At 39.1% G+C, this 21203-nt stretch overlaps 1 protein-coding gene across 1 annotated transcript in view; it reads left to right on the top strand.

Moving 5' to 3' along the window:
* LOC105481566 (deoxyribose-phosphate aldolase) overlaps positions 1-20730 on the top strand; it is a 129612-nt gene extending 108882 nt beyond the window's left edge. Inside the window, exons 7-9 of the mRNA XM_011741230.2 lie at positions 15932-16044; positions 19575-19724; positions 20032-20730. Coding sequence (XP_011739532.1) covers positions 15932-16044; positions 19575-19724; positions 20032-20088 — 320 coding nt within the window. The 3' untranslated portion in view covers positions 20089-20730. The remainder of the gene's footprint in view (positions 1-15931; positions 16045-19574; positions 19725-20031) is intronic.
* The last annotated feature ends 473 nt before the right edge of the window (positions 20731-21203 follow it).

Genomic DNA, 21203 nt, shown 5'->3' with positions numbered 1-21203 from the left:
TAGTCATGGTGGAAGGGGAAACAGGCATGTCTTAAATGACTGGAGCAGGAAGAAGAGAGAGTGGGGGAGGTGCTATACACTTTTAAACAACCAGATCTCACAGTAACTCACTATCACGAGAATAGCACCAAAGGGGAAATCTAGCCCCATGATCCAATCTCTTCCTACCAGAGACACCTGAACATTGGGGGGTTACAATTTGACATGAGATTTGGGCAGGGACACAGACTTAAACCATATCACTCAGCCTCAGATATTCCTTTGTAGCAATGCAAGAATGGACTAACACAGAAAACGGGTACCAGGAGTGGTGTGTTGCTATAAAGATAGCTGAAAATGTGGAAGCAGCTTTGGGACTGGGTAATGGAGAGGTTGGAAGAGTTTGGAGGGCTCAGAAAAAGACAGGAAGATAAGTTTGAAACTTATCAGAGACTGGTTAAATGGTGTGACAAAATGCTGGCAGAAATATGGACAGTGAATTCAAGGCTGAGGAGGTCTCAGATGGAAATGAAGAAGTTATTGGGAACTGGAATGAAGGTCACCCCTGTTATGTCCTAGTGAAGAACTTGGCTGCATTATGTTCATGCCCTAGGGATCTGTGGAAATTTGACTTTAAGGGTGATGAACTAGGGTATCTGGAGGAAGAAATTTCTAAGCAGCAAGGCATTCATGATGTGGCCTGGATACTTCTAACAGCCTACAGTCACATGCAGGAGCAAAGGAATGACTTACTGTGAAACCTTATATTTAAAAGGGAAGCAGAGTATAAAAGTTGGGAAAATTTGCAGCCTTCCCTGTGGTAGAGAAGGAATTCAAGCTATGGAGCAACCACTTGCTAGAGAGATTAGCTTGACTAAAAGGGAGCCAAGTGCTCATATATAAGACAGTGGGGAAAAGCCTTGAAGGCATTTCAGAGGTCTTCAAAGCAGCCCCTGCCATCACAGGCCCAGAGGCCTAGGAGGAAAGAATGGTTTTAGGGGACAGGCCCAGAGCTCCACTGCCTTGCACAGCCTCAGGATGCTGCCACCAGAATCCTGGAAGCTCTAGCTCCAGCCTCAACTGAAAGGACAACTGATACAGCTCAGGCTGCTGCTGTGGAGGGTACAAGCTGTAAGCCTTGCTGGCTTCCATGTGATGTTAAGCCAGGAGGTGCATGGAGTGCAAGAGTGAAGGGGGTCTGGCAGCTTCCATGCAGATTTCAGAGGATGTGTCAGAAAGACTGGGTACCCAGGCAGGAATTCTCTACTAAGGCAGTGCTGAAGGGAAATGTAGGGTGGGAGCCCACACACAGAGTCTCCACTGCAGCACTGTCTTAGTGGAATTGTGGGAAGGGGGCTGCCACTCTCCAAACCCAGAATGGTAGAGCCACCAGCAGCTTGCAACTACCACATGGAAAAGCCACAGGGCAGAGCTTTCTAAGGCCTTAGGAGCCCACCCCTTTCACCATTGTGCCCTGGATGCAGGACATGGAGTCAAAGGAGATTATTTTGGAGCTTTAAGATTTAATGACTGCCCTGCTGGGTTGGGGCTTGCATGGGGCCTGTAGCCCCTCCCTCTCTTTTTTGGCTGATTTCTCCCTTTGGGAATAGTAATGTTTACCCAGTGCCTGTGCCACTGTTGTATCTTGGAAGTAAATAACTTGGTTTTGATCTCACAGGCTCATAGGTGGAAGGAACTCATCTCCAGATAAGACTTTGGGCTTTAGACTTTGGCATTTTTGAGCTAAGACTGGAACAAGTTAAGACTTTGCAGAACTATTGACAGGGTATTATTGTGTTTTGCAATGTGGGAAGGACATGAGACTTGAGAGGCCAGATGCAGAATGATACAGTTTGGATGTTTGTCCCTTCCCAATCTCTTGTTAAAATGTAATCCCCAATATTGGAGGCAGGGCCTGATGGAAGGTGTTTGGATCATGGTAGTAGATCCCTCATGAATGTCTTAGCACCATCCCCTTGGTGATGAATGACTTCTCACAAGATCTAGTTGTTTAAAAAGAACGATCTCTCTCTCTTGCTCCTGCTCTTGCCATGTGACATGTGTGCTCCCTCTTTGTCTTCTGCCATGATCGTAGGCTTCCCAAGGGCCCTTACCAGGAGCCAGTCCTGATACCACACTTCTTGTACAGCCTGAGGAACTGTGAGCCAATTAAAGTTCTTTTCTTTATAAATTACCCAGCCTCTCAGGTATTCCTTTATAGCAATGCAAGAATGGACTAACACAGCATATGTTCAGAACAGCTTAAGTACCAGATATATTCTTATTTCCACCCACACCTAATCTCTAGACAATAAAGGCTTGGCTTGATACTTAAGGACTTCCAGTTTCAGCTTTAACATATAAAGAGCTTGGAAGTTGTCACTCCTGTCCTTAGAGCAAGAAAAAGCAGAATTAACTGAAAATTAGTGACTTTTCTCAGACCCATCAAAGACCTGAGGTCACAAGGTAGGATATTTTATAATGATGAGGGGGTCATTTCTCCAAGAAGACGTAACAATCCTAAATATGCATCTAACAATAGAGCATCCAAATATGGGGCAAAAATTTGATAGAACTGCAAAAAAGAAATAAACAAATCTACTATTGTAGCTGGAAACTTCAAAACTCCTCTTTTAGTCACTGATAGCCGAAGCAGGCAGAATAACAGCAAAGATATAGTTGACCTGAACAGCACTGTCACTCAATATGATCAAATTAACATTTATAGAAAACTTCATCCAACAACAGCAGAATACATATTCAAGTTCACATGGAACATTAACCAAGATAGACCACATTCTGGTCCATAAAACACACCTTAACAGATTTAAAAGTCTGAAAACCACACAAAGTATGTTATCAGACCACAATGGAACTAAACTAGAAATCAATAGCAGAGAGTTAGCTGAAAGATCCCCAAATGTTTGGAAATTAAACAACACACTCCTAAATAACATATGGGTCAAATAAGTCTCAAGAGAAATTTTAAAATACTTTGACCCAAATGAAAATAAAAATACACCACCAAAATTTGTAGGATGTTCCAAAAGCAGTGCTTAGAAAGAAATGTATGGCATTAGATGCATATATTAGAAAAGAATAATCTAAAGTCAGTATGTAAGCTTTCATCTTAGGAGGGTAGAAAAAGAAGAGCAATTTAAGCCTAAAGCAAACAGGAGAAATAGAAGGGAGAACAGAAATGATGAAATTGAAAACAAAAACAACAGAGAATTTTTTTTTTTTTTTTTAATATCCTAAAAGCTACTTTTTTTTTTTGGTTTGTTTTTTGTTTTTTGCCATAAGATTGGTAAACAGCTAGCTAGGCTAATCAAGATTAAAAGAGAAAAGACATAAATTACCCATATCAGAAATGAAAGAAGGGTCATCTCCTCTTCCCATGTATATTAAAAGGATAATAAAGGAGTGTATGAACAGCTTCATTTTCACAAATTTGATAACTTAGGTGAAATGGATCAATCCTCAAAAGACGTAAACAACCAAAACTCACAAGGAAAAATAGTCTGAATAGGTCTTTATCTATTAAAGAAATTATTTAAATTAAATTTAATTTCTTTTATAAAGCAATGAATGTGACTTTTACATAAATTATACATATATTTACACATTTATGTAAATATATAAAATATTTTAATTATATGATAAAAATTATTTAAAAATTTAACAGATTACTAAAAACTATTTATAACCTTCCAAAAGAAAGCACCAGCTCTAGATGGCTTCATTGGTGAATTCTGCCAAACATTTAAAGAAGATATAATACCAGTCTTCCACAATCTCTTCCAGAAAATAGAAGAGAAATAGAAAGGAGAAATAGAAATAGAAAGAATGAGTGAGACCATTACTCATTCTGTGAGACCATTACTCCAAAACCAGATAAAGATATTGCCAGAAAGTAAACCTATAGATGAACATCTTTAATGAACATAGATACAAAAATCCTTAACAAAATATTAGCAAAATGAGTCCAACAATGTATAAAAATAATTATATGCCACAACCAAGTGGGATTTATTCCAAGTATGCAAGTCTGGTTCTCAACATAATATAATCCGTATCAGTAAGCCAAAGAAGAAAACTCATATGATCATATCAATTGATACTGAAAAGGCATCTGACAAATTCCAACACCCATTTATAAGAAAGACTCAGCAAACTAGAAATAGAGGGAAATATCTTCAACTTAATAAAGAACATCTGCAAACAAACCTCAGCCAACATACTTGATATTAAGAAACTTCATGCTTTCCTGCTAAGATCCTTCTAAGGACAAGGCACGGATATTCTCTCTTACCACTGCTGTTCAACATTGTACTGGAAGTCCTAGCTAGACAAGAAAAGGAAATAAGATGTGTACAGATCAGGAAGTTTGGTGGGCTAATCATGAGTCCTGAAGATAGGTTGACATCCTAATCACTGAAACCTGTGAATGTTACCTTCTTTGGAAAAAAGAGCTATTGCAGGTGTGATTGATTTAAAGGTCTTGTGGTGAAATGATCATTCTGGATTATCCATATGGTCCCTAGATGGCATCATGACAAGTGTAAAAAGAAAGACACAGAGGGAGGTTAGACTTATAAACAAAAGGCTATATGAAGACAAAAGCAGAAATTGGAGTGATGCAGCTGAGAAATGGTGAAAGCCATTAGAAGAGGCAGGGACAGATTCTCCCTAGAGTCTCCACAGAGAGTATGGCTCTGCTGGCACTTTTATTTTGGACTTCAGGCCTCCAGAATGGTGAGAGAATGCATTTCTCTTGTTTTGAGCCACCAAGTTTGTGATCACTTCTTACAACAACCATAAGAAACGGGTATGAGAAGAAAGATATAAAACTGTCTTTGTTTACAAACAATATGATTGTAGAAAATCCCCCCAAATCAACAAACTCCTGAAATTGCTGAATGAGTTTTCCAAGGTTACACAATACAAGGTTAATATGCAAAATTCCATTGCCTTCCTGTCTACCAGCAATATACAGTTGGAATTTGAAATTTAGAAAACTATTTGCAAAAGCACCCGGTATCCATGGATTCCACATATTTACAGATATGTGTATATAAATGGGTTAATATGCACATATATTTCCCTGTGCAGGCAACTGAGAGAGCTAAAAACAAGAACACTAGAGCAGCAATGAGCACAACTAGCACCCATATAGTAGTTTCCAATACTATTCTGCAGTAAAAGGAGCCAGGGCTCATTGGAGAAATGACTTATACCAGGACTGGTGGAGAAACCACACAAGATAAGCCCTGAGCATCTTGTAGTCTCAGAAAGTAAGTGCTTAAAAGACAGAAAAATCCACATGATGCAAAGGGATACAGGAAGCAACTGAAAGAGCTCCCAGTGGCCAAAGCTGGAACTGTGTGTACAGTAAAGTAAATAAAGTAGTGTGGGATTATAACCCAAGTGTACAATAAATATCTTCAAGTCTATACTGATATTAAGTAAATTATTGTAAATTTTAAAGTGGAGAAGACACAAATCTTCCCATATAAAAAATTCCAGGCTGCAGGTTCCAAGATGGCTGAATAGGAACAGCTCCAGTCTACAGCTCCCAGTGTGAGCGACGCAGAAGATGGGTGATTTCTGCTTTTCCAAGTGAGGTACCAGGTTCATCTCACTGGGACTTGTCAGACAGTGGGTGCAGCCCATGGAGTGTGAGCTGAAGCGGGAAGGGGCATCACCTCACCCGGGAAGCGCAAAGGGTCAGAGAATTCCCTTTCCTAGCCAAGGGAAGCCATGACAGATGGTACCTGGAAAATCAGGACACTCCCACCATAATACTATGCTTTTCTAACAGTCTTAGCAAACGGCACACCAGGACGTTATATCCCATGCCTGGCTCAGAGAGTCCCACGCCTATGGAGCCTTGCTCACTGCTAGCACAGCAGTCGAAGATCGAACTGCAAGGCAGCAGCAAGGCTGGGGTGGGGGGCATCCACCATTGCTGAGGCTTGAGTAGGTAAACAAAGCGGCCAGGAAGCTCAAACTGGGTGGAGCCCACTGCAGCTCAGGGAGGCCCGCCTGCCTCTGTAGACTCTACCTCTGGGGGCAAGGCATAGCTGAACAAAAGGCAGCAGAAACTTCTGCAGACTTAAACATCCCTGTCTGACAGCTTTGAAGAGAATAGTGGTTCTCCCAGCATGGAGTTTGAAATCTGAGAACAGACAGACTGCCTTCTCAAGTGGGTCCCTGATCCTCGAGTAGCCTAACTGGGAGACACCTCCCATAGGGGCCGACTGACACCTCATACAGCCGGGTGCACTTCTGAGACGAAGCTTCCAGAAGAAGGATCAGGCAGCAACATTTGCTGTTTTGCAATATTTGCTGTTCTGCAGCCTCTGCTGGTGACACCCAGGCATACAGGGTCTGGAGTGGACCTCCAGCAAACTCCAACAGACCTGCAGCTGAGGGTCCTGACTGTTAGAAGGAAAACTAACAAACATAAAGGACATCCACACCAAAACCCTATCTCTAGGTCACCATCATCAAAGACCAAAGGTAGATAAAAACCACAAAGATGGGGAGAAAACACAGCAGAAAAAGCTGAAAATTCCAAAAATCAGAGTGCCTTTTCTCCTCCAAAGCAATGCAGCTCCTCGCCAGCAACAGAACAGCTGGATGGAGAATGACTTTGACGAGTTGACAGAAGTAGGCCTCAGAAGATCAGTAATGGCAAACTTCTTCGACCTAAAGGAGGATGTTTGAACCCAGAGCGAAGAAACTAAAAACCTTGAAAAAAGATCAGATGAATGGCTAACTAGAATAAACACCATAGAGAAGAACTTAAATGACCTGATGGAGCTGAAAGCCATGGCACGAGAACTGTGTGACACATGCACAAGCTTCAGTAGCCGATTCAATCAAGTGGAAGAAAGTGTATCAGTGATTGAAAATCAAAGGAATGAAATGAAGTGAGAAGAGAAGTTTAGAGAAGGAAGAGTAAAAAGAAACAAACAAAATCTTCAAGAAATATAGGACTATGTGAAAAGACCAAATCTACGTCTGATTGGTGTACCTGAAAGTGATGGGAAGAATGGAACCAAGTTGGAAAACACACTTCAGGATATTATCCAGAACTTCCCCAACCTAGTAAGGCAGGCCAACATTCAAATTCAGGAAATACAGAGAACGCCACAAAGTTGCTCAAGAAGAGCAACTCCAAGACACATAATTGTCAGATTCACCAAAGTTGAAATGAAGGAAAAATGTTAAGGGCAGCCAGAGAGAAAGGTCGGGTTACCCACAAAGGGAAGCCCATCAGACTAACAGCGGATGTCTCAGTAGAAATTCTACAAGCCAGAAGAGAGTGGGGGCCAATAGTCAACATTCTTAAAGTAAAGAATTTTCAACCCAGAATTTCATATCCAGCCAAACTAAGGTTCATAAGTGAAGGAGAAATAAAATTGTTTACAGACAAGCAAATGCTGAGAGATTTTGTCACCACCAGACCTGCCTTACAAGAGTTTCTGAAGGAAGCACTAAACATGGAAAGGAACAACTGGTACGAGCCACTGCAAAAACATGCCAAATAGTAAATACCATCAATGCTAGGAAGAAACTGTACCAACTAATGAGGAAAATAACCAGCTGACATCATAATGACAGTATCAAATTCACACATAACAATATTAACCTTAAATGTAAATGGGCTAAATACTCCAATTAAAAGACACAGACTGGCAAATTGGATAAAGAATCAAGACCCATCAGTGTGCTGTATTCAGGAGACCCATCTCATGTGCAGAGACAAACATAGGCTTAAAATAAAGGGATGGAGGAAGATCTACCAGGCAAATGGGGGGAAAAAAATAAGCAGGGCTTGCAATCCTAGTCTCTGATAAAACAGACTTTAAACAAACAAAGAACAAAAGAGACAAAGAAGGCCATTACATAATAATAAAGGGATCAATTCAACAAGAAGAGCTAACTATCCTAAATATATATGCACCCAATACAGGAGCACCCAGATTCATAAAGCAAGTCCTTAGAGACCTACAGAGAGACTTAGACTCCCATGCAATAACAATGGGAGTCTTTAACACCCCAGTGTCAACATTAGACAGATCAATGAGACAGAAGGTTAACAAGGATATCCAGGAATTGAACTCAGCTCTGCACCAAGCAGACCTAATAGACATCTACAGAACTCTCCACCCCAAATCAACAGAATATACATTTTTCTCAGCACCACATCGCACTTATTCCAAAATTGACCACATAGTTGGAAGTAAAGCACTCCTCAGCAAATGTAAAAGAGCAGAAACTATAACAAACTCTCTGCCAGACCACAGTGCAATCAAATTAGAACTCAGCATTAAGAAACTCACTCATAAGCGCACAACTACATGGAAACTGAACAACTTGCTCCTGAATGACTACTGGATACATAATGAAGTGAAGGCAGAAATAAACATGTTCTTTGAAACCAATGAGAACAAAGACACAACGTACCAGAATCTCTGGGACACATTTAAAGCAATGTGTAGAAGGAAATTTATAGCACTAAATGCCCACAAGAGAAAGCAGGAAAGAACTAAAATCGACATTAAAATTAAAAGTTCTTTTAATTTAACAGAAATTAAAAGAACCAGAGAAGCAAGAGCACACATATTCAAAAGCTAGCAAAAGGCAAGAAATAACTAAGATCAGAGCAGAGCTGAAGAAGATAGAGACACATAAAAACCCTTCAAAAAATCTGTGAATCCAGGAGCTGGTGTTTTGAAAAGATCAACAAAATTGATAGACCGCTAGCAAGATTAATAAAGAAGAAAAGAGAGAAGACTCAAATAGACACAATAAAAAACGATAAAGGGGATATCACCACCGATCCCACAGAAATACAAACTACCATCAGAGAATTTTGTAAACACCTCTATGCAAATAAAGTAGAAAATCTAGAAGAAATGGGTAAATTCCTGGACACATACACCTTCCCAAGACTAAGCCCAGAGAACGTTGAATCCCTGAATAGACCAATAACAGCCTGTGAAATTGAGGCAATAATTAATAGCCTACCAACCAAAAAATGTCCAGGACTAGACGGATTCACAGCCGAATTCTACCAGAGGTACGAGGAGGAGTTGGTACCATTCCTTCTAAAACTATTCCAATCAATAGAAAAAGAGCGAATCCTCCCTAACTCATTTTATGAGGCCGACATCATCCTGATACCAAAGCCTGGCAGAGACACAACAACAACAAAAAAGATAATTTTAGACCAATATCCCTGATGAACATTAATGCAAAAATCCTCAGTAAAATACTGGCAAACTGAATCCGGCAGCACTTCAAAAAGCTTATCCACCATGATCAAGTGGGCTTCATCCCTGGGATGCAAGGCTGGTTCAACATACACAAATCAATAAACATAATCCAGCATATAAACAGAACCCAAGACAAAAACCACATGATTATCTCAATAGATGCAGAAAAGGCCTTTGACAAAATTCAACAGCCCTTCGTGCTAAAAATTCTCAATAAATTAGGTATTGATGGGACATATCTTGAAGCAATAAGAGCTATTTATGACAAACCAACACCAATATCATACTGAATGGGCAAAAACTGGAAGCATTCCCTTTGAAAACTGGCACAAGACAGGGATGCCCTCTCTCACCACTCCTATTCAACATAGTGTTGGACACTCTGGCCAGGGCGTCAGGCAGGAGAAAGAAATAACTGGTATTCAATTAGGAAAAGAGGAAGTCAAATTGTCCCTGTTTGCAGTTGACATGATTGTATATTTAGAAAACCCCATCGTCTCAGCCCCAAATGTCCTTAAGCTGATAAGCAACTTCAGCAAAGTCTCAGGATACAAAATCAATGTGCAAAAATCACAAGCATTGTTATACACCAATAACAGACAAACAGAGATCCAAATCATGAGTGAACTCCCATTCACAGTTGTTTCAGAGAATAAAATACCTAAGAATCCAACTTACAAGGGATATATAGGACCCAAAAAAAGAGGACACAAACAAATGGAAGAACATTCCATGCTTATAGATGGGAAGAATCAATATTGTGAAAATGGCCATACTGCCCAAGGTAATTTATAGATCCAATGCCATCCCCATGAAGCTACCAATGACTTTCTTCACAGAGTTGGAAAAAACTACTTTAAAGTTCACATGGAACCAAAAAAGAGCCTGCATTGCCAAGGCAATCCTAAGCCAAAGAACAAAGCTGGAGGCATCATGCTACCTGACTTCAAACTATACTACAAGGCTACAGTAACCAAAACAGCATGGTACTGGTATCAAAACAGAGATATAGACCAATGGAACCGAACAGAGCCCTCAGAAATAATACCACACATCTACAACGATCTGATCTTCAACAAACCTGACAAAAACAAGCAATGGAGAAAGGATTCCTGGTTTATTAAATGTTGATGGGAAAACTGGCTAGCCATATGTAGAAAGCTGAAACTGGATCCCTTCCTTACACTTTATACAAAAATTAATTCAAAATGGATTAAAAACTTAAATGTTAGACCTAAAACCATAAAAACCCTGAAGAAAACCTAGGCAATTCCATTCAGGACATAGGCATGGGCAAGGACTTTATGACTAAAGCACCAAAAGCAATGGCAACAAAAGCCAAAATTGACAAATGGGATCTAATTAAACTAAAGAGCTTCTGCACAGCAAAAGAAACTACCATCAGAGTGAACAGGCAACCTACAGAATGGGAGAAAATTTTTGCAATTTACTCATCTGACAAAGGGCTGCAAAGAACTTAAACAAATTTACAAGAAAAAATTAAACAACCCCATCAAAAAGTGGGCAGACACTTCTCAGAAGAAGACATTTATGCAGCCAACAGACATATGAAAAAATGCTCATCATTACTGGTCATCAGAGAAATGCAAACCGAAACCACAAGGAGATACCATCACATACCAGTTAGAATGGTGATCATTAAAAAGTCAGGAAACAACAGGTGCTGGAGAGGATGTGGAGAAATAGGAACAGTTTTACACTGTTGGTGGGACTATAAACTAGTTCAACCATTGTGGAGGACAGTGTGGCGATTCCTCAAGGATTTAGAACTAGAAATACCATTTGACCCAGCCATCCCACTACTGGGTATATACTCAAAGGATTATAAATCATGCTACTATGGAGACACATGCACACGTATGTTTATTGCGGCACTATTCGCAATAGCAAAGACTTGGAACCAACTCAAATGTCCATCAGTGACAGACTGAATTAAGAAAATGTGGCACATGTACAGCGTGGAATACTATGCAGCCATAAAAAAGGATGAGTTCATGTTCTTTGTAGGGATGTGGATGAAGCTGGAAACCATTATTCTGAGCAAACTATCAGAAGGACAGAAAGCCAAACACCACATATTCTCACTCATTGGTGGGAATTGAACAATAAGAACACTTGGACACAGGGTGGGGAACATCACACACCAGGACCTGTCGTAGGGTGGGGTGTGGGGGGAGGGGGGAGGGATAACATTAGGAGAAATACCTAATGTAAATGACGAGTTTATGGGTGTAGCACACCCACATGGCACATGTATACATATGTAACAAATCTGCACACTGTGTACATGTACCCTAGAACTTAAAGTATCAAAAAAAACTTGCCCTGGAATCTCATACCTCAGCATAAAGCATAAAATTTCTATCCATCTTTATGTCAGAACAAAAGTTTGCATCAGCTGTTAATAACACCAGTGAAAAAATATGATTAATAATAATTGATTAAATTGTATCTCTGAAGGGTAAATGCACCTGATAGCAATAACTTAAGCATACCCTTAGAATGACCCTGTATGGCAGACACATCTGAATGTGTGTCCCAAGCTAGGGAGTTTGGGAGTGGCCAACCCAGAAATTATTCCTTGTTTATGAAGAACATCTGAGCCCCTGGCCTGAACCATGGAAGTGAAACACAGGCTGTACATGGGATTGAGGCCCTAAGTTTTGGGTTAAATGGTGAAGGTTGCCAGGTGGAGGTCATTAGGGGAAGGTCTTCAGTGAAAATGCTATATAAACTGCATGCTGTTTGCAAGTGGTTGTAGTGTTCCTGCGCTGCCCAGTGCCACTGGGCCATATGGTTATGTTGTCCAGCCCACCAACACTGGACTTTCTCTTCTGTGTGTAAGCCCTTAATAGAACCCCATATCTCCTTTGCTGAAAAAAAAAAATTCCAAGTAATTTATGTAGCCAAGCCCCCTCGAGGAGGTGGATTATGACTTCCCACTCCTTAAGTGTGGGATACCCATAATGACTTCTTTTCAAAGAGTACAGTATGAAAATGGGAAAAAAAGATAAGCTTTTCAGTGGAGAAACCGAGCCAACACTACCTCAGCCAAATGCTCATGGTCAGCACCAACAGTGGTAAATCATGGTGCTAGTATGTGCCCTTGACATCATGTGATGAACATAGCAGTTTCCCTCTGTGGTCTTCCCAAACCCATAACCTCAGCCCAGTGATGAGAAAAACATTTAACAAATCCCAATTGAGGGACATTCTGCAAAACACTTTGCGGAATGTAAAATGCTGACCAGTACTTTCAGAACTGTCAAGATCATCAAAATAAAATAAGAAGAAGCTAAGAAACTCTCACAGCCAAGAGGAATCTATGGAGACATGACAAATGTAGTATGCTAGATGGGATTGGTTATTGAGTCATGCTAAAGAAATCTAAATGAAGTGTGGACTTTGGTTAATAATATATCAGCATTGATTCCTTAATTGTTACAAAATGTACCGTAATTATGTAAGATAGCAATAATAGGGAAAACTGGGTATTGGGTATTTGGAAACTGTATTATTGCTGTAATTTTTCTGTATATTGAAATTTGTTCTAAAACTAAAAGATTATTTAAAAATAAACTATTTTGTTCTGAGCCAACAGTCCAGTTTTGTTACTGGGACTGAAATGAAACACAAAATTATTTTCCCTTCTTCGTTAGTCAGTTAAAGGTGGAAAATACTGTAGTTTTCTTTTTCTTGGTAGCTGTCTCCATCCATCTAGAAATTATTTATTGAGCTTCTCCTGTATGTCATGTTCTGAGGATACAGAATAATATAAGAAAGATGCAGCACCTGCCCCTAAACGTCCAGAAAAGGGCATCGACATGCAAATAATGTGTGGGCCACTGTAGCTACTGCTGGGTTACTGTTGCTGCTATAGTAGATCTTCTGCTTTGCTCTCCTTAATATATTAGACAGAGAGTCTCTACTCCGCCCTTCTGAAGGAGTTTGGCTCTTTTGATTAACTTCAGATGGTGTGGTTTTTAAGAGATCATGCCTTGTTTTTAGATCTCCAAAGGCAGCCTTGGTTTTTTTTTTTTTTTTTAATTATTATTTTTTTAGACGGAGTCTCACTCTGTTGCCCAGGCTGGAGTGCAGTAGTGCAATCTCGGCTCACTGCAACCTCTGCCTCCTGGGTTCAAGCAATTCTCCTGCCTCAGCCTCCCAAGCAGCTGGGACTACAGGCACCCGCCACCATGCCCAGCTAATTTTTTGTGTGTTTTTAGTAGAGACAAGGTTTCACTGTGTTGGCCAGGCTGGTCTTGAACTTCTGACGTTGTGATCTGTTAGCCTCGGCCCCGCAAAGTGCTGGGATTACAGTTGTGAGCCACCACGACCAGCCAGTAGCCTTGGTCTTCTGTCTTAATCTTCTCTTCCAATATGCTTAACATAATTTAGGTGATATCCATTATTATACCCAAAAGCCTTCTAGTGAATCAAAAGATGCCACATATTAGAAAAACACATCTTAATATCATTATGGATTCTTTGGGGATGTTTCCCTCACCTTCTTACATCTGTGTGTTGGCTTTAATCTCTTCTTTCTGATTGTCTTATTTCTGATGTTGGAGGCATCAGGCATCAGTTCTATAGTCTGTTCATCATGCATTTATTCATGAACTTAGTGTATGCCTGGCTCAAGGCCTTTACACTTTGTTTTCCTGCTTGTAATGCTGCATCCCCACATTTCCTTCATTCAGTCTGTATTTGGATTTCATTAGTTAGGGATGCTCTTATGATAACTCTTTAAATATAGCTGCCCGTCACCAACTCCACCACTCCCTGTCTCATTACATTGTATTACATTTCTCCATAGAACTTATCTCCACTTGACATTTGTTTCTTTCTTGTCTTTCTCGTCTAGAACACCTGCTCACAAAGGCAGGAACTTTTTGTTCATTGGTTGGTCTATTCCCAGCATCTTTAGCGCAGAGTATGGCACGTGGTAGTACTCAGTAAATATTTGTTGAGCAAATGCATGCATGGTAGTCATGTCTCCAATTTCTCCCAGGCAGCCTGCAGACCCAAAGAAATGAAGGCGTCCAGTGACCTGCTCTGATGCATTGGTGTCCATGGAATTTGTATAGATTGCAGTCCTACCTAAGTCCTTGCTTCATTTCTATTTGTGTAATAATTGACAGTTTTCAGAGTGCTTTCGCATAGATTGTCCCTTTTGATGCTTTGTGTAATCCTATGAAGCAAGTAGGAATTTCTTAGACGTATCGTACAAATGAGGAATTTGTAAGGGGATGGAATTTCAAAGGTAACTATGAGAGCCAGAGCTAGAAACCAGATCTGGTGACTTCTAGCTCATCTGGTGATTACACGGGGTTCACGTTTCATCTCCACCCGTGTCTACATTGGTTTTGAGGGCAAGGTCTTGAATTTTCTGTTTTTCTATTTTTCCATATGCCTTATATACAGTGTGCTGAATAAAGGTGTGTTTCTTTGGGCCTTTTGGCCACTTCAACTTTTATCTTTGATTTCGTTAATGGACTTTGGGAGGATCTTAGAGACTTGTTTTAGGTATGGTGCCACGGATTCCATAGGTTAGGGCCATGAATTTGCACACAAATCACCTAGGAATGTTGGTTATTAGATTCTGATTTAGTTGACCTGGTGTAGTGCCTGAGAGTATGCATATTTAACAGCCTCTGGTAATGCCCATGCTGCTGATACATCTTCCACACTGACTATTTCAGGGCCTTGTAACACGTGAAAGATGTATTCTTTGTTTGACTATCTGACTGTGTGAACCTAGGTAAGTTTATTGGAGACACTGTGATGGATTGTTTAGGCTAGATTACTTTGGTTAAAATCCTGCCTTTCCATTTACTGTGTGATCTCAGGTAAGTTACTTAACTTTTCTGAGACTCAATTTCCTCATTAAAAGTAGAGATCGTATTACTATGATCTCTATTTTTAGCTCATACAGGTATTGACTGAATTAATATTTGTAAAGCACCTAGATTCATAATGCATGGCACTCAATGAATCTTAACTACTGTGATCATTTCTTTGTCTCCTTGTATTATTCTGTTAAACTACATTAATAGGTTTAAGATACATTCGAAGGAAGGAAGTTGTTTAAGATATTTGCAAGGTATGAAATAGCATGGTGTCTTTTGTGGAAATGCTAATCTCGGAAGACAGTTCTTTCATTAATGAACAATGCAATAGAAATCAGCTAATGGTGATTTTTCTTGAGCTGTCACAACTGTATACTGTGTACTTTTCATTAAGCAGGAGCAAATTAGGAGAAAATGAGTAGGCACTCCAGTTTTGTAGTAAAATATTATGATGTATAATATTAAGCATAGGGCATAAAATTGTTTTTATTCATCTCAGTTATGTATTAAATGAACCAACTTGATTTTAATTGGCATTGTGGAAATACGGAGGCAAGAGTATCAGAGGTCCCTGAGAATATATTTGGTGCCTAATATAGTGATGGTAAGGGGGAAAAAGTATGAACATAATTATTTTAAAGGGAGATTTTGGTTCTAGGTTTTCCAATAATTAATGAAAAAAAACCATTGGATTTCTTCGGGAAAAAATTTACACAACTCATTTCTCCCACTGACTCAAAAGTGTAAAAAAAAAAAATCTTTAATTAACATGAATTTTTCTTATTTTTGTTTTAGGATCAGATTTTATTAAGACCTCTACTGGAAAAGAAACAGTAAATGCCACCTTCCCAGTAGCTATAGTAATGCTACGGGCCATTAGAGATTTCTTCTGGAAAACTGGAAACAAGGTATATTATTGCCAGCAAATCTTTCTTCAGAGTAAAGATAATGTTATTTATAATACTAGTTACAGCCACAATAACTGTCTTTATATGGAGAAGCTGTGAATGAATTACCTTTGTTAAGATAAATGTTTAATTTACCTTTCATTATAAAAGAACACATTGATGGAGCAAAATTGTGATTAACAGAAAGTGAGTTGTGAGTGTGGGAGTGAGTACGTGTGATCAAGATGTAAACTCACTTTATGTCCTTTTGTTAACCGAAGACAATTTTGTCACTGACAAGAGATTCCTAAATGGGTTCTTTAACGAACTGATTCTGCTGCAACACAGAGGCTTTCTCACAAGGCGTTGGCCAGTGAAAACAGGTTAATGCAGAAATTAAACTTCCTTGAGGAATGGAAAGAATTGCAGAGTAACATTTATTGAATGATAAGCTGTGGTGGCGATATGAAAAGTATGCAATATAATGGGAAATAATCTTTTCCTGTCATTATTGAAGGACACACATAAATTGGTTTTTCTGTTGGGAAACCCCCGGTCCAGAAAAACTTATTACTTTTAATAATATGAGGTGAAGAGAAAATTCTCGAGGAGATGAACTTATTAAACAAAATAATGAAATGCTGTGAAACAGCAGGGAAAAGGTAGCTAGACATTATATAGCTCTTGAATTAAATATCAATTTTTGCGTTTTATGGCAGTTGGATGTGCTCTTTGGAAGACTGTTAAGCTGAGGAGGGTGTATACTAGCTTTTGTCAGCTTTTCAAAAAATAATACATATTTTTTGAAACATATGAAGTTAACAGGAAAAATGCGTATGAGGTGCTTTTTTAAGAATGAGTTTGGATTTTCCTTTTCATCTCAAGTTACTTGTTTAGCTGCAAATTATCTCAAAGGATTTTTTTTTTACATGATTGGAGAGAAAGGTTGTGTGTGTGTGTGTGTGTGTGTGTGTGTTTAATGACACTTTCCCTTCCTGAGAGGCATCTTTTAAATCTAGTCTCTTGATTTCTGCCGAATAGAAACCCCAAAAAGACCTTTAATCCTTTGTCCATTGGATGTGATGACTTTATATGTAAGTGTAGCTTCAGTTTATTTTGGAATAGGTGATTTTTTTTTTTTTTAACACACTAGTTTATGAGAGGAAATAAACTCCTTCCAGAATTTTCACACTTAGAATAACTTCACATCTTAATTATGAATAGGATAAATATCATTGTGATCTACATGAGAAAGCTGACCCAACTCGAATAACCTCTACCTGGTAGGCTTTCTGCAGTTATCCAAATAAGTTAAAAGACTTTTTGTTTAAATAAGCTGTAAAAATTATAAATCTATCTTTGGTCCTCAGTTGAAACTACCACCACTCATTTGATTGTGATTCTCATTCTTAGCCAAAGAACATCAAACCACATGTGAAACTTTTCATACTTATAGATGCCTGGGCCCCCATCCCTGATGGTTTTGGGTCTGGCGTAGTCCTCAGGCATCTGTTTGCATTAAGTTCCATTGCCAGGGTTCAAACTTGCCACTGGGGACCCAATCCAGTTTTGTTCTCAAGAAACATTTATTGGGTAGTTAACCATTTGCGATGTTAACCTGTGTTAAATGCTGGAATGGAAAAATGAGTACGTCCCTTCTCAGGAGAGCTCTTAGACAACAAGCAAAGAATGTCAATGAAATTTTTAAGTGCTCGGTGTTCCAGGCCAGAGTACAGAGGGAGGGACACTTTGCTGTCTTTCAGTCCTTTCTTTTTAATTGTATTGATTCTTTCCCTCGGTAATAAATAAGTCCATCCTAGTTTTATTAAGACAAAGACAGGCACAGGCCAAATTGTATTCATTTAATCATATTTGATTTCAAACAAAGAGGCTCTGTGTATGTGTTTGCAAATCAGGTGCAGCCTTTTGGGTTGTTGACAAGTTGCTCGCGCGGCCCTTAGACTCTAAAGTTTCTACGTCGTTGATTTAAGGGTGTTTTCAAATGAGATAGGCCACCTTCCAGACCATGATTAGTATCACTCCTGAGAAGCAGAGGTTTAATATTTCATAACTGATTTCATTGCAGATTTATGTTTTCCATATTCTTTCTCTTAAAAAAAAAAAAGGATAAACTTATGTTAGAACCTCTCTGGAAACAGACAGGCTGACACAAACTGAACTGTATAGAAAATCTATAAGAAGCACTGCCTAATTGACAAAAATGCTCCTATGATTAACATGTATGCTAATATCAACTAATTGATTTTTTTGGCTTCTTCTCAACAAATAACCTCATCCTACTTAACCCGCCTACTACCTTACAGAGTCATAGCTTGGGCTCCAGAGTAACAGCAGATACCTTTGGAATCCCTGCACTGCTACTGCTTAGTTGTGTGATGTTGTGTAATTGAGGCAGGGAAACCAGTTAAAAGACTTTAACTGATACTTCCTGTGAGAACTGATAAGTGAGAGTATAGCAGAAAGTGTGCATATGGGGGGTAAGGAAAGTAAGGAGGTAGAATTGGCAGGACTTAAATATTGGGTGTGGTGTGGCCAGGGAATGGTGGAGTTTGGGTTAAACTAGAAGGTTTCCTGCTTGGGTAGATAATAGACTATATTCATTTAATGTCTCCCTTCTCTAGCATTCTGTTAGCAGTCATCTGCTGGGGCAACCAGTCATAGCCCTGAGTGGTAAAATGTGAGAGATTTAGTATTCAGGCTCTGAGGTGTTGTTCTGACCACTAATATCTGTAGATTCCCGACTGTACTGCATAGCCAGGTTCCCGAAACATGTAAGTTTTATTATATATCAGAGTTTTATTATATATGGAACATATCTTTCATTTCCTAATGGATACAGGGACATCATTTACGAATATCAGATATTGACTGAATTGGGCTGTGTCATGGTCCACCCTTAAAGACTACTGGAGTATGAGGAGCCCCCCATGGTGTTTTCCTACTGCTCTTATGTAACTGGTCTGCCAGCTTTTTAGAGCTGTGTGTGCCTGCAACTTAGAAAAAAAAATCCCTGCAGTTAAATTGATTAAAACAACTGTCAACTTTCCTTGCTGTATTGCTGCCAGTTTGGTTAGGGTAACCTTGCAGCCTTGCTGATTCTGTCCTTTGATTTTAAATGCGTGTGTCTTTTGAACCTCAAGATGAAGGCTGAGAAGTGACTCTACAGGCTTACTTGTAGAAATGTAGAATGAATGGGCTTTTATAATCTGTTTTCCTATGTATTGACACCTTCCTTGTTTATTCCAGGTTCACAGCTATAGTCTAGATGGTTGAGGTTTATGACTTTCCAATAAGTGAAATGTTAATGAGTGTTACTAACCCTCAGTAGTATCTCTTCAGAAGCAGTGACATTCTTCCAAAAATCTTGGGAAAGTTTTTCTGTAGTGTGAATGGGCATGAGTCACTGATCTAAGCCCTTTCACTGGATGAAGTGAAAAGATTTTTTTTTTTCAACAAAATAAACATATTATTATTTTTAAAAGAAATCCAGTAACAATAAAGGTTGTTCTATTCTCTGCCTTCCCATTTAGATAGGCTTTAAACCAGCAGGAGGCATCCGCAGTGCAAAGGATTCCCTTGCTTGGCTCTCTCTTGTAAAGGAGGAGCTTGGAGATGAGTGGCTGAAGCCAGAACTCTTTCGTATAGGTGCCAGTACTCTGCTCTCGGACATCGAGAGGCAGGTGAGTAATAATCCCTGTCTTTGGAATAAATTGACACGTGTTTTTGAGAAAGGAATTGAAAAGTCCAATTGAGAACTGGAGATAAAAACTCATCTGATGGACCTCATCCTACCCAATCCTCTACCTTTTCTTCCAAGCAAACCTCCATCACAAGTGAGTAGGGTGGAGATTCTGCTGAAGCGCATACTAGTGAGGCTTTAAAATGAAATGTTCATTAAAACTATTCATTATTATTTGATAGTATAACTATTAAGTGATGTGTATAATTATAGAATGATTGTTAATTAAACTCTGCTTTTCCTCACAGATTTACCATCATGTGACTGGAAGATACGCAGCTTATCATGATCTTCCAATGTCTTAAATTAGTCACCACTTCCAGAAAAGTTCTTTAGGACAACACTTAAAAATTATTTTTGTACACAATTGCTAAAATTATTTAATTAAAACATTGGGTAATAGGTAACTGGCATTCCTCTCCTTAAAATTTCTACCGAGCTTAAAGAATGGAATGGAAAAACCAAACTCATCCACATGTGGTACTCGTTTCAGGCACATCTGAAATGATCTTAATTACTAGAAGATCTGCACTATTAACTTTGTGAAGGGTTTCTCCTAAAAACCCTTAAGTAAAATGTTAATGGTAGCTTTGACAACATCAAATTCTAAGGTGGAAAAAAACAGTATTAAACTGCCCAAGCAGTGTGCCCTAGCAAAGGAAAATGCAACATTCCGCAAGTGCTGCTGTAACGACTTCAGGAGTCACTGATTCAGCACTAATTTCCTGCCGTGAAAACTCATCTTTCATTTTCGCAATGGATATGTGCTTTTATTAATTGTCGTGCTGATGAACTTTCTGGCATTGTTATATACAACTATGAATATCATTAAAGTTTTTTAAATAATAAAGTTCCTATAGTTTATTTTTTTAAAAAAAACTTAAAAGTATTACAATACATAATGAAAAAGTAATACGTGAAACATAAAAAGAGATTTGATTAGTGAGTCTCTGAATCTCTCTAGTTGATTCCTTGGGTATGTATCTGTAAAACACCCTAGTACATTATTAATGAATGCAACTTATGTATGTGTTCTGAAACTCTTCAAATTTTCTGGTATAGTGAATGGAGGAAAACAGTTGATATTAACAGTACTTGCTATGTAATAAGCTTTACATGTATCAATTTATTTAACTCTGATTTAATCCTCATAATTGTAAGGCAAATACAGTAAGGGGTTTGATCCTTATAGCAGTAAGTACTGATGTAATCATCCTTTTATACAGACAGGGGACTGAGGAACAAAGAATTTAAGCAACATGCCAAAGGTTGCTCAAAATTAGCAGAGTTAAAAATCAAGCCCAAGCAGACAGGCGGGCTCCCAAGTGCGTGCAGTCACCCCCAGGTCTCCCTTTCCCTCGATACACATAGTCAGGTGTACATAAACAGAGCTCCCATCAGCTGAGGGGACGGTAATCTG

Source organism: Macaca nemestrina, chromosome 10 (assembly GCF_043159975.1).
Source record: "Macaca nemestrina isolate mMacNem1 chromosome 10, mMacNem.hap1, whole genome shotgun sequence".
Taxonomy (NCBI): Eukaryota; Metazoa; Chordata; class Mammalia; order Primates; family Cercopithecidae; genus Macaca; species Macaca nemestrina.
Note: the sequence above shows the minus strand (reverse complement) of the source record. Positions and strands in the feature narration are given on the sequence as shown.